This window comes from Sander lucioperca, chromosome 21 (genome assembly GCF_008315115.2).
Source record: "Sander lucioperca isolate FBNREF2018 chromosome 21, SLUC_FBN_1.2, whole genome shotgun sequence".
Taxonomy (NCBI): Eukaryota; Metazoa; Chordata; class Actinopteri; order Perciformes; family Percidae; genus Sander; species Sander lucioperca.
In genome coordinates this window covers 17,080,043-17,098,297 of record NC_050193.1, presented here as the reverse complement: position 1 = coordinate 17,098,297, position 18,255 = coordinate 17,080,043, and the positions used below count along the sequence as shown (strand labels likewise).

Below are 18,255 nucleotides of genomic sequence, written 5' to 3'. Positions count from 1 at the left end.
TGTTGCGATCCACACACATTAGATGAAGAAAAAACTACAAATCCAAACTGAGTGCATGTTGTTTTATTATCAATACATCTTATCAAGACACATTCAATATCTTTCACACACACACACACACACACACACACACACACACACAGGAAAGGCCTAGAGAGCGGCTCTGGCACCAGAAGACCATGGAAGGTGAAATGTGTGATTCCTCCATTCCTGTACTGCCTCCACTTTTTGTTTGGGTTGTATCAGTGTTCACCCCCCTTTACTTCCAGCGACCGCCCACCTTCCCTTTGCCATGGATCTTTTTACTGTGGAAAAGAGGAGGAAAGTAGGAACGGATGTAACAGGGATTGTCAACCCGTTCTCACTCCAAACTCGTAAAATACGGACGTTTGGACAGTGGCTGTTAGCGTCTGAAGCGACGAAAAAAAGCGCCTTTCAGCGTGTTTGTAGAACGTACCGGGGAGAGCAGCAGCTACACGGGCGAAAAGTATGTAAGGGGGAAATTCCGCGTAGGGAGGTTGATCGAAGGTTGGTCGGGGTGGTGGATGGGTCAAACACAGGACTTTCACGCAGGAGACCGGGGTTCGTGTCCCACATGTCACGGAAGCGTAAACCCACCCACGACCTTTCCCTCAACCGTCCCGTTCCCACGTGTCACGGAAACGTATGCCAACCAACAAGCTTTTCCTTAACCTAACTGCGTCAATAGTCCCGACCAAGCGCGTTTAGTTAAAGCGTGTTATATGACGCTAAAGGAGACTTTTAGCGTCAATAACAACGATAAAGGTACCTGACCAAACGTCCGTATTTTACGAGATGGGAGTGAGAATGTGTTACAATTGGGATTGTAGTTTTTTCTGCAGTTTATCATATTTTATATTTTATATAAAAGTAACTACTCACAATTTCTGAGCATGTTGGATTCGGTTCAGCAGCACGGTGATCTGCAGGAGGCAAACAACAGGAATTTAAGGTAACAGGAAAAGAATTAAAACCATTATGAAAGGAATCAGTACTACTGATTATTTTCATGATCAATAACACTGTAAATAATACTTTGGAGTATTTATATACATTTTTAGCCCCATAAAATGTCAGAAAAAAAGTTATCGTCATTATATAAAAATCCCAGAGCCCAAGCTAACGTCTTCGATTGTTTTCACTAACAAACAGTCACAAACCCAAAGATCTTGAATATAAAACAGAGAGACAGGAGCAGAGCAGAGCAGCAAATGCTTGACATTTTTGCTTGATACATTTATTTTTTCTTTTTTTCAGTTTTTTTTACAATTGCTAACTTACATTTCTCTATGAGTTCACTTTGTCAAAGCTCTTCACAGTTATTCTAACATCCAAAATGCAACCAAAACACTTCTCATCAGGATCAACTCTTGTACCAGAACATTGACAACAACTTGTCACTCGTTATATTATGACCTAATAAAATGAGTGTCTGTGACATGTATCTATATAGCATAAACCAGACTACAACAAAAAGAAGTGCACTTCTTTGCTGCATGCATGTGCCACCTCACAGTAAATGTCACAGACATGAATCAAAAATGCGGCGATATACTTAAATAAGCTTTTTTCTTTTTGCCATTTTTGCAGAAAGTAATTCCAAGTGCGCAAAATGAAAGTAAAGTAATTCCAGTAATGCAATACAAAAACCTATCCCACATAGATAGATAGATATATAGATAGTATATGATATGGTATAGGACAGCTACAGACATATATAGACGATAGAAACACTATAAAACATGACTTAGCAAGTACCAGCGGTACCTCATATTTCTGGTGCTTCATGTACTCCATGAAGTCAAACTTGTCAGACTCCAGCTGGTAGATCCAGTTCCACATCTCCTGGGCCCGTTGCCTTGGAAACACAAAGAACAAATTAAGAAAGGTTTGTTTTTTTCTATTTTATTTCTATGATTCGGGCCTTTTTTATTTTGTTAAATGCTCCGAGTCCATCTGCGTTTCTTTACGCTAGCAGCTGGCTAATTTATGCAGTATAAACACTGAAACACTGCAGCACCATGCTGTCCATCTCAGCTGAGAGAAAGTCTCAGAATGTCGAGTTCTAACCGAGCAGTCTGATGTGTGCAGAGTCTGTGTTGTTGAACTGTAGCAGCCGGGTGTTGTTTTCAGGCGATTTAATAATAATAATAATAATAATAATAAATTGAATTTATATAGCGCTTTTCACAGACTCAAAGTCGATTTAATAAAGGTAAACCCAGAAAACGGCCATGCCGTAAAGTTAATGGCACTGCTCTCTGGCACAGCACTGGCTGGCAGTGCCCCCTATACCCCCCCCCCCCATCCATTAAATTAGTTGGCACCGAGTTTGAAAGAGCTGGCCTCCATGCTGCTTTCTAACTGTATGCTTACCCTCAGGAATCTCCCCGCTTTCAAGCATTGGATGCTTGATGGGCCCGCCACTAACAGTTATTAGTTTATCATCACTGACCACTGACAAGCAAAGAAAACAGACTACACCCTCCTACAACCGCAATGGCTGCACCTGATTGGACGAACGCTTCACTGGGGCTGTCTTCTCCCGGATTTCAAAACAGACCAGCGTGGCGGCTGGTTTTTGAAACTTTCACTTATTTTACAAAAATACTTCACCGAAATGTGTTTCTAAGAACATTTTATGGTGAGAAATCAGCTGTGCAGTTGCTACGATCAGTTTAAAACGTTTTCGGGAGTTTTGAGAGGAGGCGAATCAGGCTAGATCCCGTGATTTGCATTGGGTACCCTGAAACATAACTTTATGCAAATGAGGAGCAACTCGAAAGTCGTCGAGCTGCTACCACAATGCATTGCCTGGCTGCTTCCGTAGACAATGAATGGGAAGCATGGAAGTGAGGCTACCTGTGGACACGTACTGTACTTTGAGAGAGTGACGGTGAATGCAGAGCGATCGGTCTGAGCGTAGGAGCGTTATTAGCAAAGATATCAAGTGAACGTACAGCAGAGTTTTGCAATTTTGTGCACTGTATCGGGAAGCTGTAGCAAGAAAAGTTAACAGTTTTCCAGCGCGAACGCGACACACAATAAAAGAAAAACCTAACAGGCATACTCGTCTACAGGCAATGGGAGAGGTTTTAAAAACCTGCACATAGACATGAATTTTGGTGGGAAAAGGGTATGAGTTAGCTAGACATGCTAACATTTGAAGCTGGCATTAGGAGCGGAGACACAAACTGTTTAATCCATTCCTTACACCTTTGCACTTGTGTTTTTGATTTTGAAAGGGAAAAAAAGAAACCACCATTCAATATCCTTAGTTACTCAATATCGCTCTTACTACAGTCCCATTCACACTCCTGCAACATGCAGAGAAATCCAAAGCTCACTTGAGCGCATCCTCCCTCAAATTGTCGATGTCTAGCGGCTGTCGTCTCTCAGACAGAGTCTTCTTCTTGATCTCTCTGCCTGTCAGACGCTTGCCCCTCCTCGTCTCCGCCTGGGATGGGAAGACACACAGTGCACAGTCAACATCTGTATCATCATCATCATCATCATCATCATCAGGGTTATCATGATCTCTACTGAGAATAACAGCAGACCTTGGCCAAGAAGCTTCCAAAGTTGGCTCCGATGCCAGACAGCACTTTCTTCTTCTTGATGTCATCATCAGCCTTCTTCTTGGCTTCCTCTTCCTCTTTTCTGTGACGTTCCTCCTGACAAACGGAGAAGGATGGACAAAAACTTGAAAAATGTCCCTAAGTGTTAAATCTGACTATAAAAAAGTTGTTTTTAATATTTAAATAAAGATTTACACATTCTCCACGTTGAATCTCTCTCTATAAACATATATACAAAGGTTTCTCTGTTCTGTGGGTGTCCCGCTACCAGCTACGTTAACTTCCATATATGGTCAGGCAGGCAATTTAATTGGCTGCAAACTCACCGTGTTTTCACAGTGCTGACTTAACACTGGATGAAAGTAGCTTTCAATTTGACACATGGCGCTCACGTACGGATGCTCTCCTAGGATTTGCTCTTTGAGTAAAAAGTCTGGTAGGTTTGTCACTTTAGATCGTAGAAAGGGTTGGTTTATTTTGTTCCGGGGTGTTGCTTGATTTCGGAGCTGCTGAACATCATTGATCAGGGGCGGAGTGGGGGGGGGGCTGGCTTCTGGGACTCCAACCCCCAATGTTTTCTCAAAAGCCCGAAATCTTTAAGGGTTTAAAAATAGCTTCAAGGTTGTGTCATGTCCCCTCAGTCTCTCTGACTGGAGCAGCAAATCAATGGAGCAAAAGTTCTGTTACTGGGGAAATATTGACATTTATTCTGTGAACTCTACTCCGGCCGGCATAGTGTAACAAAAATATATGTAGCCTAACAATTTTTGCCTCTCTTTAGGTGGCAGGAGTGAAAATGAGTCCACCTCAACATTTGTTGTGTTCTGGTTTCAGAATAATGAAGACAGTTGGTGAAAAATGTAAACCGGATGTAGCAGTGGCGTTTCAAGACCATTTCATAGGAGGGGCCAGGCTGGGGCTACATGTGATTTTAGGGGTACCAAATATATTAAGCACAAGTGTTACTAACCACCAACCTTCAATAGGTTTGGTTCTACAAAAGACTAACAATACACATATAACAATAAACACAAGAATTCTCAGTGTTAACCTACATTTGATCTATTTCTGCACTGCACATTATCCCCTCTTTGGGGGTAAATGTGGGGTTAAAAATGTATCAAAATATTTGCCACAGTTAGGGGGGCCAGAGGGGGGTCAAGGCTTAATATACGGGGGGCATTGGCCACCTTTTTGTACCCCCCCAGAACCACCTCTGGGATGTAGGCTTTACAGGATGATTCTTTTCCTTGCCAACTATTATGATTTTCCCAAATGATGTACATATTTCTAGCAGATTCGAGCATTCTGTTATCAGTTATCTTTAAAAAGTATATAGCTGGGGGAAAATCCCCCCCCCCCCAGATCTGGGCTGAGCCCCGAATGTTTATAACGTCTGGCTCCGCCCCTGAATTATATTGTTTTGCACCTGAAGGGGAGATTTTATGCTGTGTTGAGCAGCTTTTTACATTTTATAAATTAAAAGTGGTTTCACATATGAGAAACAATTTGAGGCTGTTTACAGCCTATGTAAAGGATGTGTGGACTGGATTTGTACATTTTTGTGTGAGTATTTATGTGTGTGTGTGTGTGTGTGTGTGTGTGTGTGTGTGTGTGTGTGTGTGTGTGTGTGTGTGTGTGTGTGTTACCGCAATCCTGTTCTGTCTGTCCTTCTCCTTCTCTGCTCTGACCCTCAGGATCTCAGCTTTCTCGGACCGACGACGCTCCTGATGGAAAGCAAAGCAAACAAGCCATAACACGTTTAGTGCAGTTTATTAAACATGAAGCAACATTGGGATAAAAGTACATTAAATCATTCATTAATTACAGAGGGGACTTTCGTATGGCTGTATTTTTTTTAACTCATTAAAAGATTACTGACAAATACGTTGGGTTAGTAAAAAAAAAAAAAATAGTTTCTGCAATTCAATTTTTTTTTTTCAGTTACTTCAATGGAACCATCTAAGAAGTCTAGAGTGGACATGTGTCTTTGGTGGAACTACTAATGCAAACAATGCATTGCATTTATAAACTTATCATGGTTATAATATCTAATAATGTTATCTGTAAAGCACAGCAAGTAGTAACTACAGCTGTCTGATAAATGTACAGTAAATATATTTGATTAAATATACATAGCAACTTTCTACCACTGCTGTGAAGAAACATGCAGTAAAACCATGTTCTCCTATTGCTTAGTCTATATCGACGACATATTCCTTTGTGTTGGCATTCTAAACTCTGGTGGATTTATGAGGACTATGGTTAATTGCTCCTCAGATCTCTGCAGGGTAAATCCAGACAGCTAGCTAGACTATCTGTCCAATCTGAGTTTTCTGTACATATGTTCCACCAAAACAAGTTCCTTCCTGAGGCTATTTTGCAGCGGCACCGTGGCTCTGTCCAGAGCTTAGCACCGCCCAAGACGATTGTCATCAGTTTAAAGAAATGCCAATAAACCAGAGCACGAGCATCCCGGAATGCTGTGTGAACTAGCCAGACCCTCCTCCACAGCGCTGTGGAGGAGGGTCTGGCAATGTGAGACTACCTATTGCTGGTCAATCTCTGTTTCCACTGGATTGTGTGTCTAGTGCCCCACTCATGTTTCAACATTAGCCAGAAAGTGTCTCAGTGAATCTAAGTGAACTTACGATTCGTTCCTTGAGGCTGATGAGTTCCTCCTCATCTTTCTTCCTCTGATCAAAGTGGACGTCGATCAGAGTATGCAGCTCCAGTAAGTCCTTCTCCATACGCTTTCTGTGGATGTCCTGGTGAAGAAGGGAGTTTTTATTTCCATATGGGCATCATTATAGAACTCACTAGATATGGTTAAAATAAAATTGATTATTATATATATATATATATATATATATATATATATATATATACATATACTGTATAGTATATGTGTGTATACATATAGTATAGTATATGTGTGTATACAGTCTCTCTGAATGGACCGGAAAATCAATGGAGCAAAAGTTCTATTACTGTGGAAATATCACCTCTACTCAATCATAGTGTAACAAAAATAAGTCATGCAGCCTATCTAATACACAGTAACATCAGACAATGTTTGCCTCTTTTTATGTGGCAGGAGTGAAAAGGAGTCCTCCTCAATATTTGTTGTGTTATGGTTTCAGAATGATGAAGACAGTTGGAGAACAATTAGGTACAAAATGGATGTAGGCTCTCCAGGATGATTCTTTTCCTTTGCAACTATCCCAAGTGATTTACAGATTTTTAGGCATTCTATTATCACATATCTTGAAAAATAGATGCCAGGACCCCCCAGGTCTGGGCTGAGCCCCAATTGTTTACAACATCTGGTTTCATCCCTGGTTGGTACAGGGGACTTGAACCGCCAACTCCTTCGGTTCCTAAGCCCAGTCCCCACAAACTGAGCAAATGCAGCCCAAGGGTTAACAGCCGTGGTTCCCATTTCATTTATGATGCAGATGCAAAGTCAAAAACGAAGAAAATAAAAGTGATATGGTTTGATCCCCTCTTCATGACTCACATCAAAATCCACCCTGTCCCCCTCAGGAATCTTTGGAGGGGCAAGTTGAGGCACCATAGGTCTGACGAAAAAAAGGAAGCACAAAACGACGAAGATCAAAAAGGGATTACGGGAATGTGACATATTTAAAAAAAATAACCATGCAAACATAATAAAATAATATGAACATACTTGGGTTTGGGGCGCTCCTCTGTTGATGAAAGAGAGAAAGACAAGCAAAAAAATATTGATTTTATGAGTGAATAAAAATGTTTCCCCCAAATATGCGGAAGGAGAATTAGAAAATCTGAAAGTTGTTAAAAAAGTTGTTAATGTGACTGAAAACACAGCAAGCATGGGACTGAGAAAAGAAACGGCAATTTAGCAGTTTGTATTAGTTCTAACAAAACAAAAGAGCAACGACATCATTTTTATACACACTTTTGCTTTCCAGATCAGGGTAACACATGACTTTTTTGACCATATCAATTAGGACATTCTTAAATATTTTCTTAAAAATGAAGGGTGATTATAGTAGGTTTTCCTTTCACTTTATGTCTTGTTTTAAACGCATGTAAATTTGCACGTTGTGATTGTTGCTAATGGATATCCAAATAAAGGAATGAATAAAGGTAAATAGGTACAGATTTTTATTTACAGTATTTAGCAGACCAAATTATTCCATGAACAGAGTTTCTGCAGGTTTCACCAAGTCAAATTTAGGACTTTTTAAGACCTTTTTAAGACCATAATGAATAAAATTTAAGACCTTTATCACAACATCAAGTAAGCCCTAAATTCAGATTTTTCAAGCCAAGTATCGCTAAACTTGCACTTTCCCATAGCCAAAGAATAAAATCCCTTTTATGTCTGTGGTACAATCCAAAAGAGTCTCACGCCAATAACGCGAAAGCTAAACAATGATTAAAAAAAATTAACATTAAAGGTAGCGTTGCATGGATGTAGGAAAATTAAGACCTGTTTAAAATTATGTAAGACCTAGAACACAATACTTCAGCAAATGTAAGACTTTTTAAGGCCTAACATTTTGATTTTAAAATGTTTGACTTTTTAAGACTTTTTAAGACCCTGCAGAAACCCTGATAAAGTAAAGCCCATGTCCATTGGCGGTTGATAACTTCAATATGTTGGATAATTAACCTGAGGTAAATAAAAAGTGACCAACATGGTGCTGAGCTTAAAAAAAAAAATCAGGACTTCAACCCCTTCAACACCATTTCTCACCTTCCTCCTGGGCGTCTTGATCTGATGGAGCAACTACATGAAGACAGAATGAAAGATGGAAGGAGGGTAACAAAAATAACACATGGAGCACCAAAGGAGTCATTGATAATGGGTGAAAAGAGAAAAAGGGCATGACAACAAACAAGACAAGAAGAGAACGGAAGAGAGGATGGGATGAGGAAAGGAAAAAACAAAGGAAAAACAGGTATACAGGTGAAAATGAAAAAAGTTAGAAGATAGAAGGTAGCAAAGTAAGTTGAGAGAGGAATGAAATACATACAGAATTAAGAAATAAAGACGTAAAGAACCAAAGGAAGGGAGGAGGAAATTCACACACCAGGTGATCGAGAGGCAAAAATGAAAAGAATGGAAAAATAGAAAGCATACGGAAAGTCAAAATAAGAGGGGGGCATGAGGAGATAAGGAGGGAGGAGGAAGTGTGGAATGATTGAAAGAAGTCCCAAGTTATTATATGGTACTACATAGGCAGCAAGCTTGAAAAAAAGGGTTAGACATTTTGGAAAATATGCTGATTCACTTTCTTGCCCAAAATTAGATTAAAAGATTGATACGACTCTTACGTCTGAGAGTGGTATCCATCCTCTCATCTTACTCTCAGCAAGAAAGTAAATATTTCCCATGATGTTAAACTATTTCTTTAAAACTATCATTTCACATCAAGCACTGAGAGCCACAGCCTTCACTGGCACCAATATGTACCACCCACTGTGGCTGTAGGGAAATGTAGTTTTGTGGAACATTCTGTGAACATTCAGTATTACATAATGCACGTATGGATAATTGAGTACATGCACATACAGGTTTCTGGTCATGTCATAAATGTAAGTTCAGTGTTCACTCTCCTTTTAGCTTTGTTTTGGTCTCCACCATTTCTGAAAAAAATATACACCACTATATTCACCAAATAGTCACTAACTCTATCTGTTGCAAAATACTATTTTTAAAGATTTTTTTTGGGCCATTTTTTAGGCTTTTATTTGACATGACAGCTGAAGACAGGAAAGGGGAGAGAGAGGGAATCTGAATCTGAATCAAACCCGCGGCCGCTGCGGTAAGGACTGTGCCTCTGTTTTTATACTTGCACGTGGAACTGTTTGAATCATTACGACTTATTTCACCATTTATAGTTGGTATTAAAATACAATGCAGATAAAATATCTACCTAGTTTCATCCTCATCGATGTAAGTTTGATTCATTCAAATTAGGTATTCTACATCTTCTTCTAGATACAACTTTCCCCTGCATTGGGTTTTAGGTCTAGTCCTAAATGGTGTCAAATGGTGTCTGAGTGTGTGAATGATGATGGGCATGCTTGTCACCCTACCTTGGTACTCGTGCCGCTCTGATAGCCCGTACCAGCACAGTGGCCCAACCAGCCAATGGGAAAGCAGGATAGTGGGGAAGTTGATAGGTCAGATTTACTACAGCATCACCAATAACTCATACTGTTACGCTGGATTTCCACAGGCAGCTTTTTTTAACTGTCTCGGTCACGCACAGCGAATTCCAAGCGGAATTATGTCACCACAACATGATGCCGACGGTGTATACGTTATACGTTTGGCTAAGAATTTGTTGTTGGAGTTGATACGTTTCTATCAATTTCTATCTGGCTCTGGCAAGTTTTCTACTCCAGTCACATACTTTAAAGTTGTGTTTCGTTTTAAATAACGTCATGTATTGCAAGCAAACAGCTACTATTACTGTTACTACAGTGCTACTACTAAAACAAATATATGTATAAAAGCTCAACAGGAAAACCAACTGCCTGGGCAACCTTCTGCCAAGCTAGCTATTAACATCCCTCTAGTTATACAGAGACATATCATAAAGTAAGCATTATATAGGAACATCATATTGTTTTAATTTGCAAGGAATTTTAAATATAGCATATGTGTTTACACGGGAGAAAATATTAGAGGTGCGTTCGCGAGTCTGCCTTCTCATTGGTTACCGCTCTGCAAAAGTTGACCAATGGTACATGTCCATATAGGCATTATTTTCACAGATGGGATCGTCCCGCTTCCTAACATTGCATGATAGTGGGCTTGCCACCAGCAGTTGTCAGTTTCTCTTCACTGACCACTGACAAGCAAAGAAAACAGGCTACACCATCCTACAACCGCGATGGCTGCACTTGATTGGACGAATGCTTCACGTGAGGCCGTCTGCTCCCGGATCTCAAAACCAACCATCATGGCGGCTCGTTCGGAATACGATCTCTTATTTTACGAAAATAGTTCCCCGAAACTTGTTTCTGAAAACATTTTAAGAAAGAAATAGGCTATGCAGTTGCTAAATCTGTCTTTATTTCAGATTTAAAAAAAAAAGTTTTTGTGGTTATTATAGCTTTTTCTGTTTTTATTATGTTCATTTATTCCCTGGTTTCTGGTTGTTTTCTGTCTGTCTCCTGTGTATTCTGTTGCGTGTTACCCTGTTTTCATCCTTGTGTATGTTATGCTTCAGTTTCCTGTTTTATTTTGTAGTCTCTTTTTCTCCCATGTCATGTCTTGTTTTACTTCCTGCTTTGTGTTTTCCCACCTTTGTGATTGTCTGCCCCGCCCTGATGTGTTTCACCTGTTCCTCAGCCCTCGTGTCACCTGTCCCTTGTTTCCCCCTCGTTACCTTGTGTATTTAGTCTCTGTGATGTCTTTGTCTGTTGTCAGATCACTGTGTGTATGTCTACCCCATTTGTCTCTGTTTTCCTGTTTATTTTTATATTTTATGGATCCTCAATGGTTTTTGGTACTATTTTTGCCTGCTTTCTTCAGGACTCTTTTTGTGTATCCCTTTTTATTTATTAAATCCTTGACCTCACCACTGGCCTGTTGTCTCTGCATTTTTGGGTCCGTCATTTCCCTAATCCTAACATTTTGAGAGGTGCCGAGCTGCCTGCTCCTAATTTTCATGAAGTTGCCTGGATTCAACTTTATGCAAATGAGGAGCGGGCGACTCGAAGCCCCGCTTCTCCAAAGTCCCCCACGACACTACCAGAATGCATTGCGCGGCTGCTCCCATGGAAATGAATGGGAAGTGTGGAAATGACACTGACTATGGACACGTACCGCCAGAGTCAACTTTGGGAGAGCGGGGAGGGCGATGAACACTTTTGCAGTCAGCGCTCATACCGCTCGCTCCGCTGTTCCGTTATTTCAGCTGCCAGTGAAAACCCAGCGTTATGAAAAAGAGAGGGAACAATTGCTTGGCTGTTTGAGAGCTTTTTTAGAACAAGGAAAGACATGTACTGTATCTCTTGTAAGAAATGTTATCACAATCTCAACCCTTTTAATCTGCTTTACTGTTCACATTTTTTGAATCGTCTTTTCAACAGATTTGACCAAACCAGTTTTTATCTCCAGACTGTTGCTATACAACAGGCAACTGTCCTGTATGACTGCTTTGCATTCTAGGAGTCTTCCTTACCTCCTCTATCCTCCTCTGCCTGCTCAGTCTCCTCCTGTTCCTCAGGCTCTGGCTCCTCTTCAGCCTCTGGGAGAAGGAGACAGAGAAATGAATATAGTTTCATGTCTCATAAAAAATGTTTTATTGATGTTGATCATTGTGTTTGTGAGAGACACAAAGAGTGTGATAAATATAGACACAACTTACCCTGATCCCTGGAGGGATGGAAGGAAAAGGAACAGAGAAACACATTTATCAGTTAACATTACAGGGATTAGATTACATAAACTTTATTGATCCCACACTGGGAAATTTCAGTGCTACAGCAGCAAAATATCAGACACACATACAGAATATACAAGAAATAATAAATATGATAGATTACAAGAACAAATAATTCATAAATAAAGATAAAAATATAAAGGAAAGAATGTACACACATATATACAAGTTGGGAATAAAAATGTACAACTACTTGAATGATATTTATAAAGATGGGAGTAAAATGCATTTTCGCTGAAATAAACAAACGATGCTGCTCTACTCACTCGTACTCCTCTTCTACATCTGACATGGCTGCAATAAACAGAAGCAAATGACAAATCAGGGAGATCATGAATGAATAAGTAGAATAGAACCATCTGAAGTACAAAAAAACAGTCAGGAGAGGAGAACAGAAGTTTGGTACAGACATTTTTGTTCCCTTCAGGATGAAGTGTAACAGCTTTTGGGGATTTCCTCACCTTCATCTAGCGCCATCATTCGGTCAAAATCAAAAGTTTTGAATTTGTCCCATACTTTAGTTTATGAACAACATTGCATTTTTATGAACGGGTTTGTACAATATCGTAGGAAAATTTATGCACAGCAATTTGTGTGATATCCTACGAAATTAGGCGACCCCCGGCTGGTCAAATGATGCCGGCTCCAGAGCTCCATGACCTGTCTGTCGTATCAGCAGCAGTTGGTAGTTGAGTTTAGCCGACAAAAGGTTACTGGGAGCCGGTTACTGGGTTAGGGGTTAGAGGTTAGGTTGGGGTTAAAACACAGCGTCCCGGGATAGGTGCTACGAGGGGCACGGGCACAAGGGGAGCACTGATTTGGGAACACACTTTAAAACCTCCTTAAAAAACAGGTTTGGTTATCTAAAAAAAACATATAAAAAGGGATACAGATATTAAAAGCGGGTTAAAAGAACCACTGGACAGGACGGTCAGCGGGAGTATAAAACTTTAAATAAAAGGTCACCTCCACACCTGCCCTATTCCAACTTTTAAATACATTTTATTTAGGGTTAGGGTTAGGGCACCGCAAGATGACGGTCCTTTCAGGGGCCATGGCAGTTGATTTTAGCCCACAAAAACTGACAACATGCGCCAGCGACAAATAAGTTTATAGGCACAAAAACGACCGGTTAAGTTTAGGAAAAAGACCGTGGTTTGGATTTAAACGATCCCAAGGAACGAACATGCGTTTCCTGGGTGAAAGTCTTTTGTTTTCCCCGAGAAGTGAACTCTGCTCCCAGGCTTGAAAGCGCTGTGTTTTATGACTGAGACATCCACCCCGACCTCCTCCCTACGCAGTCCACAGCTTTTTTATACAGCAGCAACATCAACGTCATTGAAATGCACAGAGCAAAAAAATTCACGGAATGCATACGGATTACAGTGCTTTACTTTTCGTATCTATATGTATGAATGGTTCATGAGAAAAGCCTGCAAAACTAGCCTCAGCTGGACTTTGTGCCTAAGGCTCCAACTTAATAGGTGTGTTTGGTAACATTATTTAAAAAAAAAAGATATTGGCTACTAGATTAAGAACATTTAAAAACAAATGTTTTTAAAATACCAAGCAACCCATGTGACGTAAATGCAAGCTTGGCTGTGCATTAGTACGTGAGTGTGATTAATCATTTTGGAGATAGAAAAAAGACAGACAGACAAGCACTGAGCGATTCAATGCACACTGTCACGGTTTTAAGCTATAAATTGTCCCACTAAGCTGCCATTGTCCTGGCATTAAAACCATGTGCAGACAGACGGACAGACAGACACACTGTGCACTGACACCTTCCTGGCAGGGGAAGCAGGGAGATTGATGAAGCGTCAACAGGTGAGAATGTGACAAGGGGAGATAGAGTTTCTCTCTCTCTTTCTAGTAGTTTCTGCTTGACCCCACCCTTGCTCCCTATGTCCTGGTGTTTCTGACAAATTAGATTTAGTTTAAGACACTGCACACAAGGTTTGTGAAAAGATGACCTTCATCTTAACTGGGTTCACAGTTTGACATGTTCACTGAGCAACTGATAAACTAAAGGGAATCTGCCATCAGTTTGGCTGGAGTGCTTTGACACAGCTCAAAGATCTCATTAACTCTATTATGTGGCCAAACACTACACTGTGTTAGATGTGGAATTATTCCAAAGCTCAAACATAAATACAACAGTTGCTTAGTTTGTTTCTGTTCAGGTCGGATTTTAAAAGAAAACAAACTTGATCAGAAACCCCATTATCCTTCCATTATCCCTCTACACACCGCCATGCCCTCCCACCTTCTCCTCCGCTCTCTCTATCTTTCTGTCATAAGGAAGAATTTAGAGTGACCCTGGGACTGTGCGCTTGAATTTATCAGGGCGCTAACTGTCGTCAAATGCTCTGGCTTCTCTCTCACTTGTCTGTTGTCGTGCCCTTTGCCATGCCAGAGCCAGTAGCTTGGCATAGCTGCACACCAGCAGTCCTTTCAACTGCAACTCTATAACTCTCCAATCTTCCGTGCGCTGTTATTTATCCTCTCTCTGTTTCTGTTCATATAGAGGTTTATAAAGCAGTTCTAGCCTTCCCAGTTTTTAACTTCAATTTTAAAATTGTTTCCTTGTTTCACATCTTTCATTCCTTTTATATCAAGCATCTTCAAGAAATAGTGCTCCAGAGAGTTGCACCGGCAAGAAATAGTCTGATAGTCTCATAACATAAAACCACACATTGTTTTTTGACTTGCTTTTCTGTTGATTTAAGCAGCTATATTCAATATTTTTATAATAATGTATAATGTATTAAATGGATGTGAGAGGGGTCACAGTGATGAACCGGCAGAGAATTATCACCTGAACCTGCAGCTCGCTCGGCTTAACAGAGCTTTATAGTGAGTTTCAGCTCATTGTTTAGCTGACTTTACGGTCTTGGTTCACTCTCACTGCTCTCATAGCATTATTTTTGGCCATAGCAGAAAGCTGTTTTCATCACAAACAAAAAAAGCTCTGATAAACCTACTGTTGCAAGCAGTTAGCAACTAACTGGTGAATACAGTAGAGCATTTAGCAGCTAAAGAGCCAGATTATTCCCTCAGGAGTTGGCTGAGACCAAAAACAGAGCTAAAAGACAGTGAATTAAATTTGACAGGTAGAAACACACCTCCAAATAAATGACAATGTTCCTCCATAACTGTTGGAAGTGTAAATAAGCAAGAAGTTTTTTTTTCCCCTGGACAGAGCCAGGCTATCTGTTTCCCTGTTTCCAGTTTTTGATAAACTAACCAACTACTGTAGCCTAATGTTTACTGTGCAACAGCTGTCAGATGTCTATATATATATATATATATATATATATATATATATATATATATATATATATATATATGTAAAAAACTAAAAAAGATTAACAAAAAATAATTACCCCTATATTTATTATTATTATTTATTTATCTTTATTATTATTATAATAATAATAATAATAATTATTATTATTATTATTATCTAATGTTGGAGTTTTTGTAGTTTTCTTACTTTCATCATGTCTCCAACACAACTCTGGTACTATTCATTCTTAACTCAGGCTGAAGCTGCTGTTTTTATTGCTGTTTTTATTAAGTTAATTGGTGTGTGGTTTCTGTTGTATATTTTCCATGTGATGTTTTCCTGCTGCACACAAATTGCCCTTCTGGGACAAAGAATAAACTGAACTGAACTGAACATAAGAATCAGTTGGAGTTTAGCTCTGTCAGTATAATATTAAAAGCAGAGGGAAGGACTTACTCAAAAGGTGTGTGAAGGTAAGACCTATGAATAAGTACATGATGAATGGAGAGAGTGACGGAGGAGAGAAATGATGGATGGATGAATGAGAGGTGCACATTTTAGCACCTGTGTCAGTACAGTCAGAAACCGCCCGTTTGGAGCTTAATGGTGAGAAGGGGGTGGTGCGGCAGGGGATTTGGGAGAGGAGTCCAACAGGCTCAGGCCTTAGCAGGGTTAATTTTAGTCAAGGGCAATATGAGTGTGTGTGTGTGTGTGTGTGTGTGTGTGTGTGTGTGTGTGTGTGTGTGTGTGGTAAAGGAGAATGGATGTGCAACACTACCTCATTAGTGTTAAAGAAAGCCTATCGTTGGCTATTAATAAATTGTAGAGCGGAGTGAGAAAGTGTTAAAAAAGTGAAAAGTGTTAGTCAGAACTGGGTTTGAGTTTTGTAATGTCTTTTATTCACTTCGAAAAACAATTTGGGAGAATAGCCACTATGTTGTTTGACATCAAAATTTAGAAATGACTCAGCATTGTTCCAACCAGGGAACTTGATACTGACCTGAACTAGCCACTGTAATATCCACACACATGCACGCACACCAAACTGCACAGATTGCGTTAGTGTATGCAGACACCTGTTTACCCTCTGCTTTCCTCTGAGTGCTAAAGTCAGCTAGCCTGAGCTCATACTGTTAGCATTTGTGTATGTGGCAGTGACCATAAAGGCAAAGGAACAATGTGAAGGGTGCTAGGCTATACAGTTTTAAGGACATTACATAGACTTATATCCATTTCCTGGACACTTTCTCTAATCTTAACCACTCACCTAAAATCGGTTTTGTCAAGCCATCACCATGTTAACTGGTATTTAGTCTGAAATGTCCCCGAAGTGTATTAGTCAGTAACACAGACACAGAGTACGGTACTCATTAAAGCCGTAAAGTAGCTGTCAGACATTTCATGACAAGCACTAAAGAAAGAATTGCAAGCTATAACAGTGCTGTGGTGTTGATGAGTTCATCTGTTGAAAGCTTTTATGAAGGCTTTTAAAACAGGAAATATGGACCTAGTTTGGCACAAGTGGCTAAGTTGGAACCTTGTTGGGGCTGTGTTAGATACCCTAAGCCAGCTACTGGATCACAGGACACATAAATAACCCAATGTACATAATAAAGCTGCTGTGTGGTTTGTACATGTCAGTCTGAGTGCCTGCTATGCTAACACAGACACACAGAAGTGTAGATGATGAATGCAAGTAAAATGGGACAGTCTACACAAGGCAGCCATGTGTCTATCGACACTTGCAAGTACAGATGTTTTTACATTGTATCCATCCATCCTGTTGGCAGATATCTATAAACTTGATAACATTAAGCAGAAATCATTGCAGTTGCTAGATAACTGTAGGAGTAAATCAGAAAATATGTTTGGGTTTTTTAGTAATTTGGGTGAAAAGACCCATTAACTATGGTCTACTTTTCTCAAAACAGAGACAGGCACATATTAAATACAGCTTCTACTTTTTTTTGCCATTGTACTGTTTTCAAGACTGGAATTAGCAGGGAATTTATGGTTTAAAGTCACATAAATGGACCAATACCATGGTTACAGTAAGCTAGCCATTGATTTCCATTCATTTCACAACAGTATGAAATTAACTTGCTGATACTTGAATCTTGCTTGAGCTAGATAATTGATTATCTATTGTCAATAGAGGTTTTTCCACTGTGGTGCATTCAGGGATGCTCAGACACCCAAGATTTGAGACTGCTGCTGAGAAGCAGTGTACTGACAAATTATCGCAATTGCAAAATCAAGCTCAGCACACACATGTAACGTTGGAAATCCTGAAAGTACCATAACACTTGGTTACATTTAGTTTTTTGCTAATTGGCTAGTGTGTCTCATGTTGGAGCAAGGAAGAGTTTTCAAAGTACTGACAAAACTGAAAAGATGCAACGAAGTGTTCACCATGATGAATAAAATGAATAGAAAATAACAGCTGCTTGAAAAATTATACATTCATCTCATTCTACTGTCTTATGAGAACAAGACAATAGAGAGGACACATCACATCAGACAGACAGACAGACAGACAAACGTACCTGTATGAAGGTGTGGTATCACTAGACACAAGAGACAGACAGAGGGACAGGGACAGACAGAATGGCTATTATACAGAGAGAGGGAATTTTATACAGAGGGGTCGAGGGGCACTGTGTGTGTGTGTGTGTATGTGTTCTGTATGAATGTGGGTGTGTATGCATGCTGTGAGAATTACTGGATGTCGGAGTATACCTTACAAGAATAACCGTGAGTCTGTGTGCGCAAATGTGTGAATGTGTGTGTGTGTGTGCGTGTGTGTGTGTCTGTGGTCAGGGCTGGGGGCCACAGGCGGATTAAGCGGAGGCAGAAAGACGAGCACCTCGTAGGATTAGGGAGAACAGAGGGATGACCTCACTTGGCAAATGGA

At 40.1% G+C, this 18,255-nt stretch overlaps 1 protein-coding gene across 4 annotated transcripts; it reads right to left on the bottom strand.

The window, feature by feature from the left end:
• Positions 1 to 241: 241 nt before the first annotated feature.
• Positions 242 to 17,983, bottom strand: tnnt1 (troponin T type 1 (skeletal, slow)). Of its 4 annotated transcripts, none has more exons than XM_035997058.1 (15): positions 17,888 to 17,983; positions 12,316 to 12,343; positions 11,975 to 11,982; positions 11,789 to 11,854; positions 9,690 to 9,707; positions 8,344 to 8,376; positions 7,291 to 7,309; positions 7,120 to 7,180; positions 6,251 to 6,367; positions 5,249 to 5,326; positions 3,582 to 3,695; positions 3,369 to 3,478; positions 1,789 to 1,879; positions 904 to 944; positions 242 to 305 (listed from the first exon to the last, which is right to left on the bottom strand). In XM_035997058.1, exons 2-15 carry the CDS (start codon positions 12,339 to 12,341, stop codon positions 260 to 262), a joined length of 828 nt encoding a protein of 275 aa, XP_035852951.1. In that variant the 5' UTR covers positions 12,342 to 12,343; positions 17,888 to 17,983; the 3' UTR covers positions 242 to 259. The 4 variants fall into 4 exon arrangements, with proteins under 4 accessions (XP_035852951.1, XP_031174916.1, XP_035852952.1 ...); XM_031319056.2 differs by having other exon boundaries at positions 9,690 to 9,719; positions 17,888 to 17,981; XM_035997059.1 differs by lacking the exon at positions 8,344 to 8,376 and having other exon boundaries at positions 17,888 to 17,982.
• Between the last annotated feature and the right edge of the window lie 272 nt (positions 17,984 to 18,255).

What these genes read in the sequence shown, in the direction of transcription:
- tnnt1 (XM_031319056.2), bottom strand. Translation starts at nt 12,341, where the DNA reads ATGTCAGATGTAGAAGAGGAGTACGA. An exon ending in GGCAGAGGAGGATAGAGGAG is followed by an intron (nt 9,720 to 11,788) that starts GTAAGGAAGACT and finishes CACTGTGCTGGT; the next exon opens with ACGGGCTATCAGAGCGGCAC. An exon ending in GGGACAGGGTGGATTTTGAT is followed by an intron (nt 6,368 to 7,119) that starts GTGAGTCATGAA and finishes CTTCTTCACCAG; the next exon opens with GACATCCACAGAAAGCGTAT.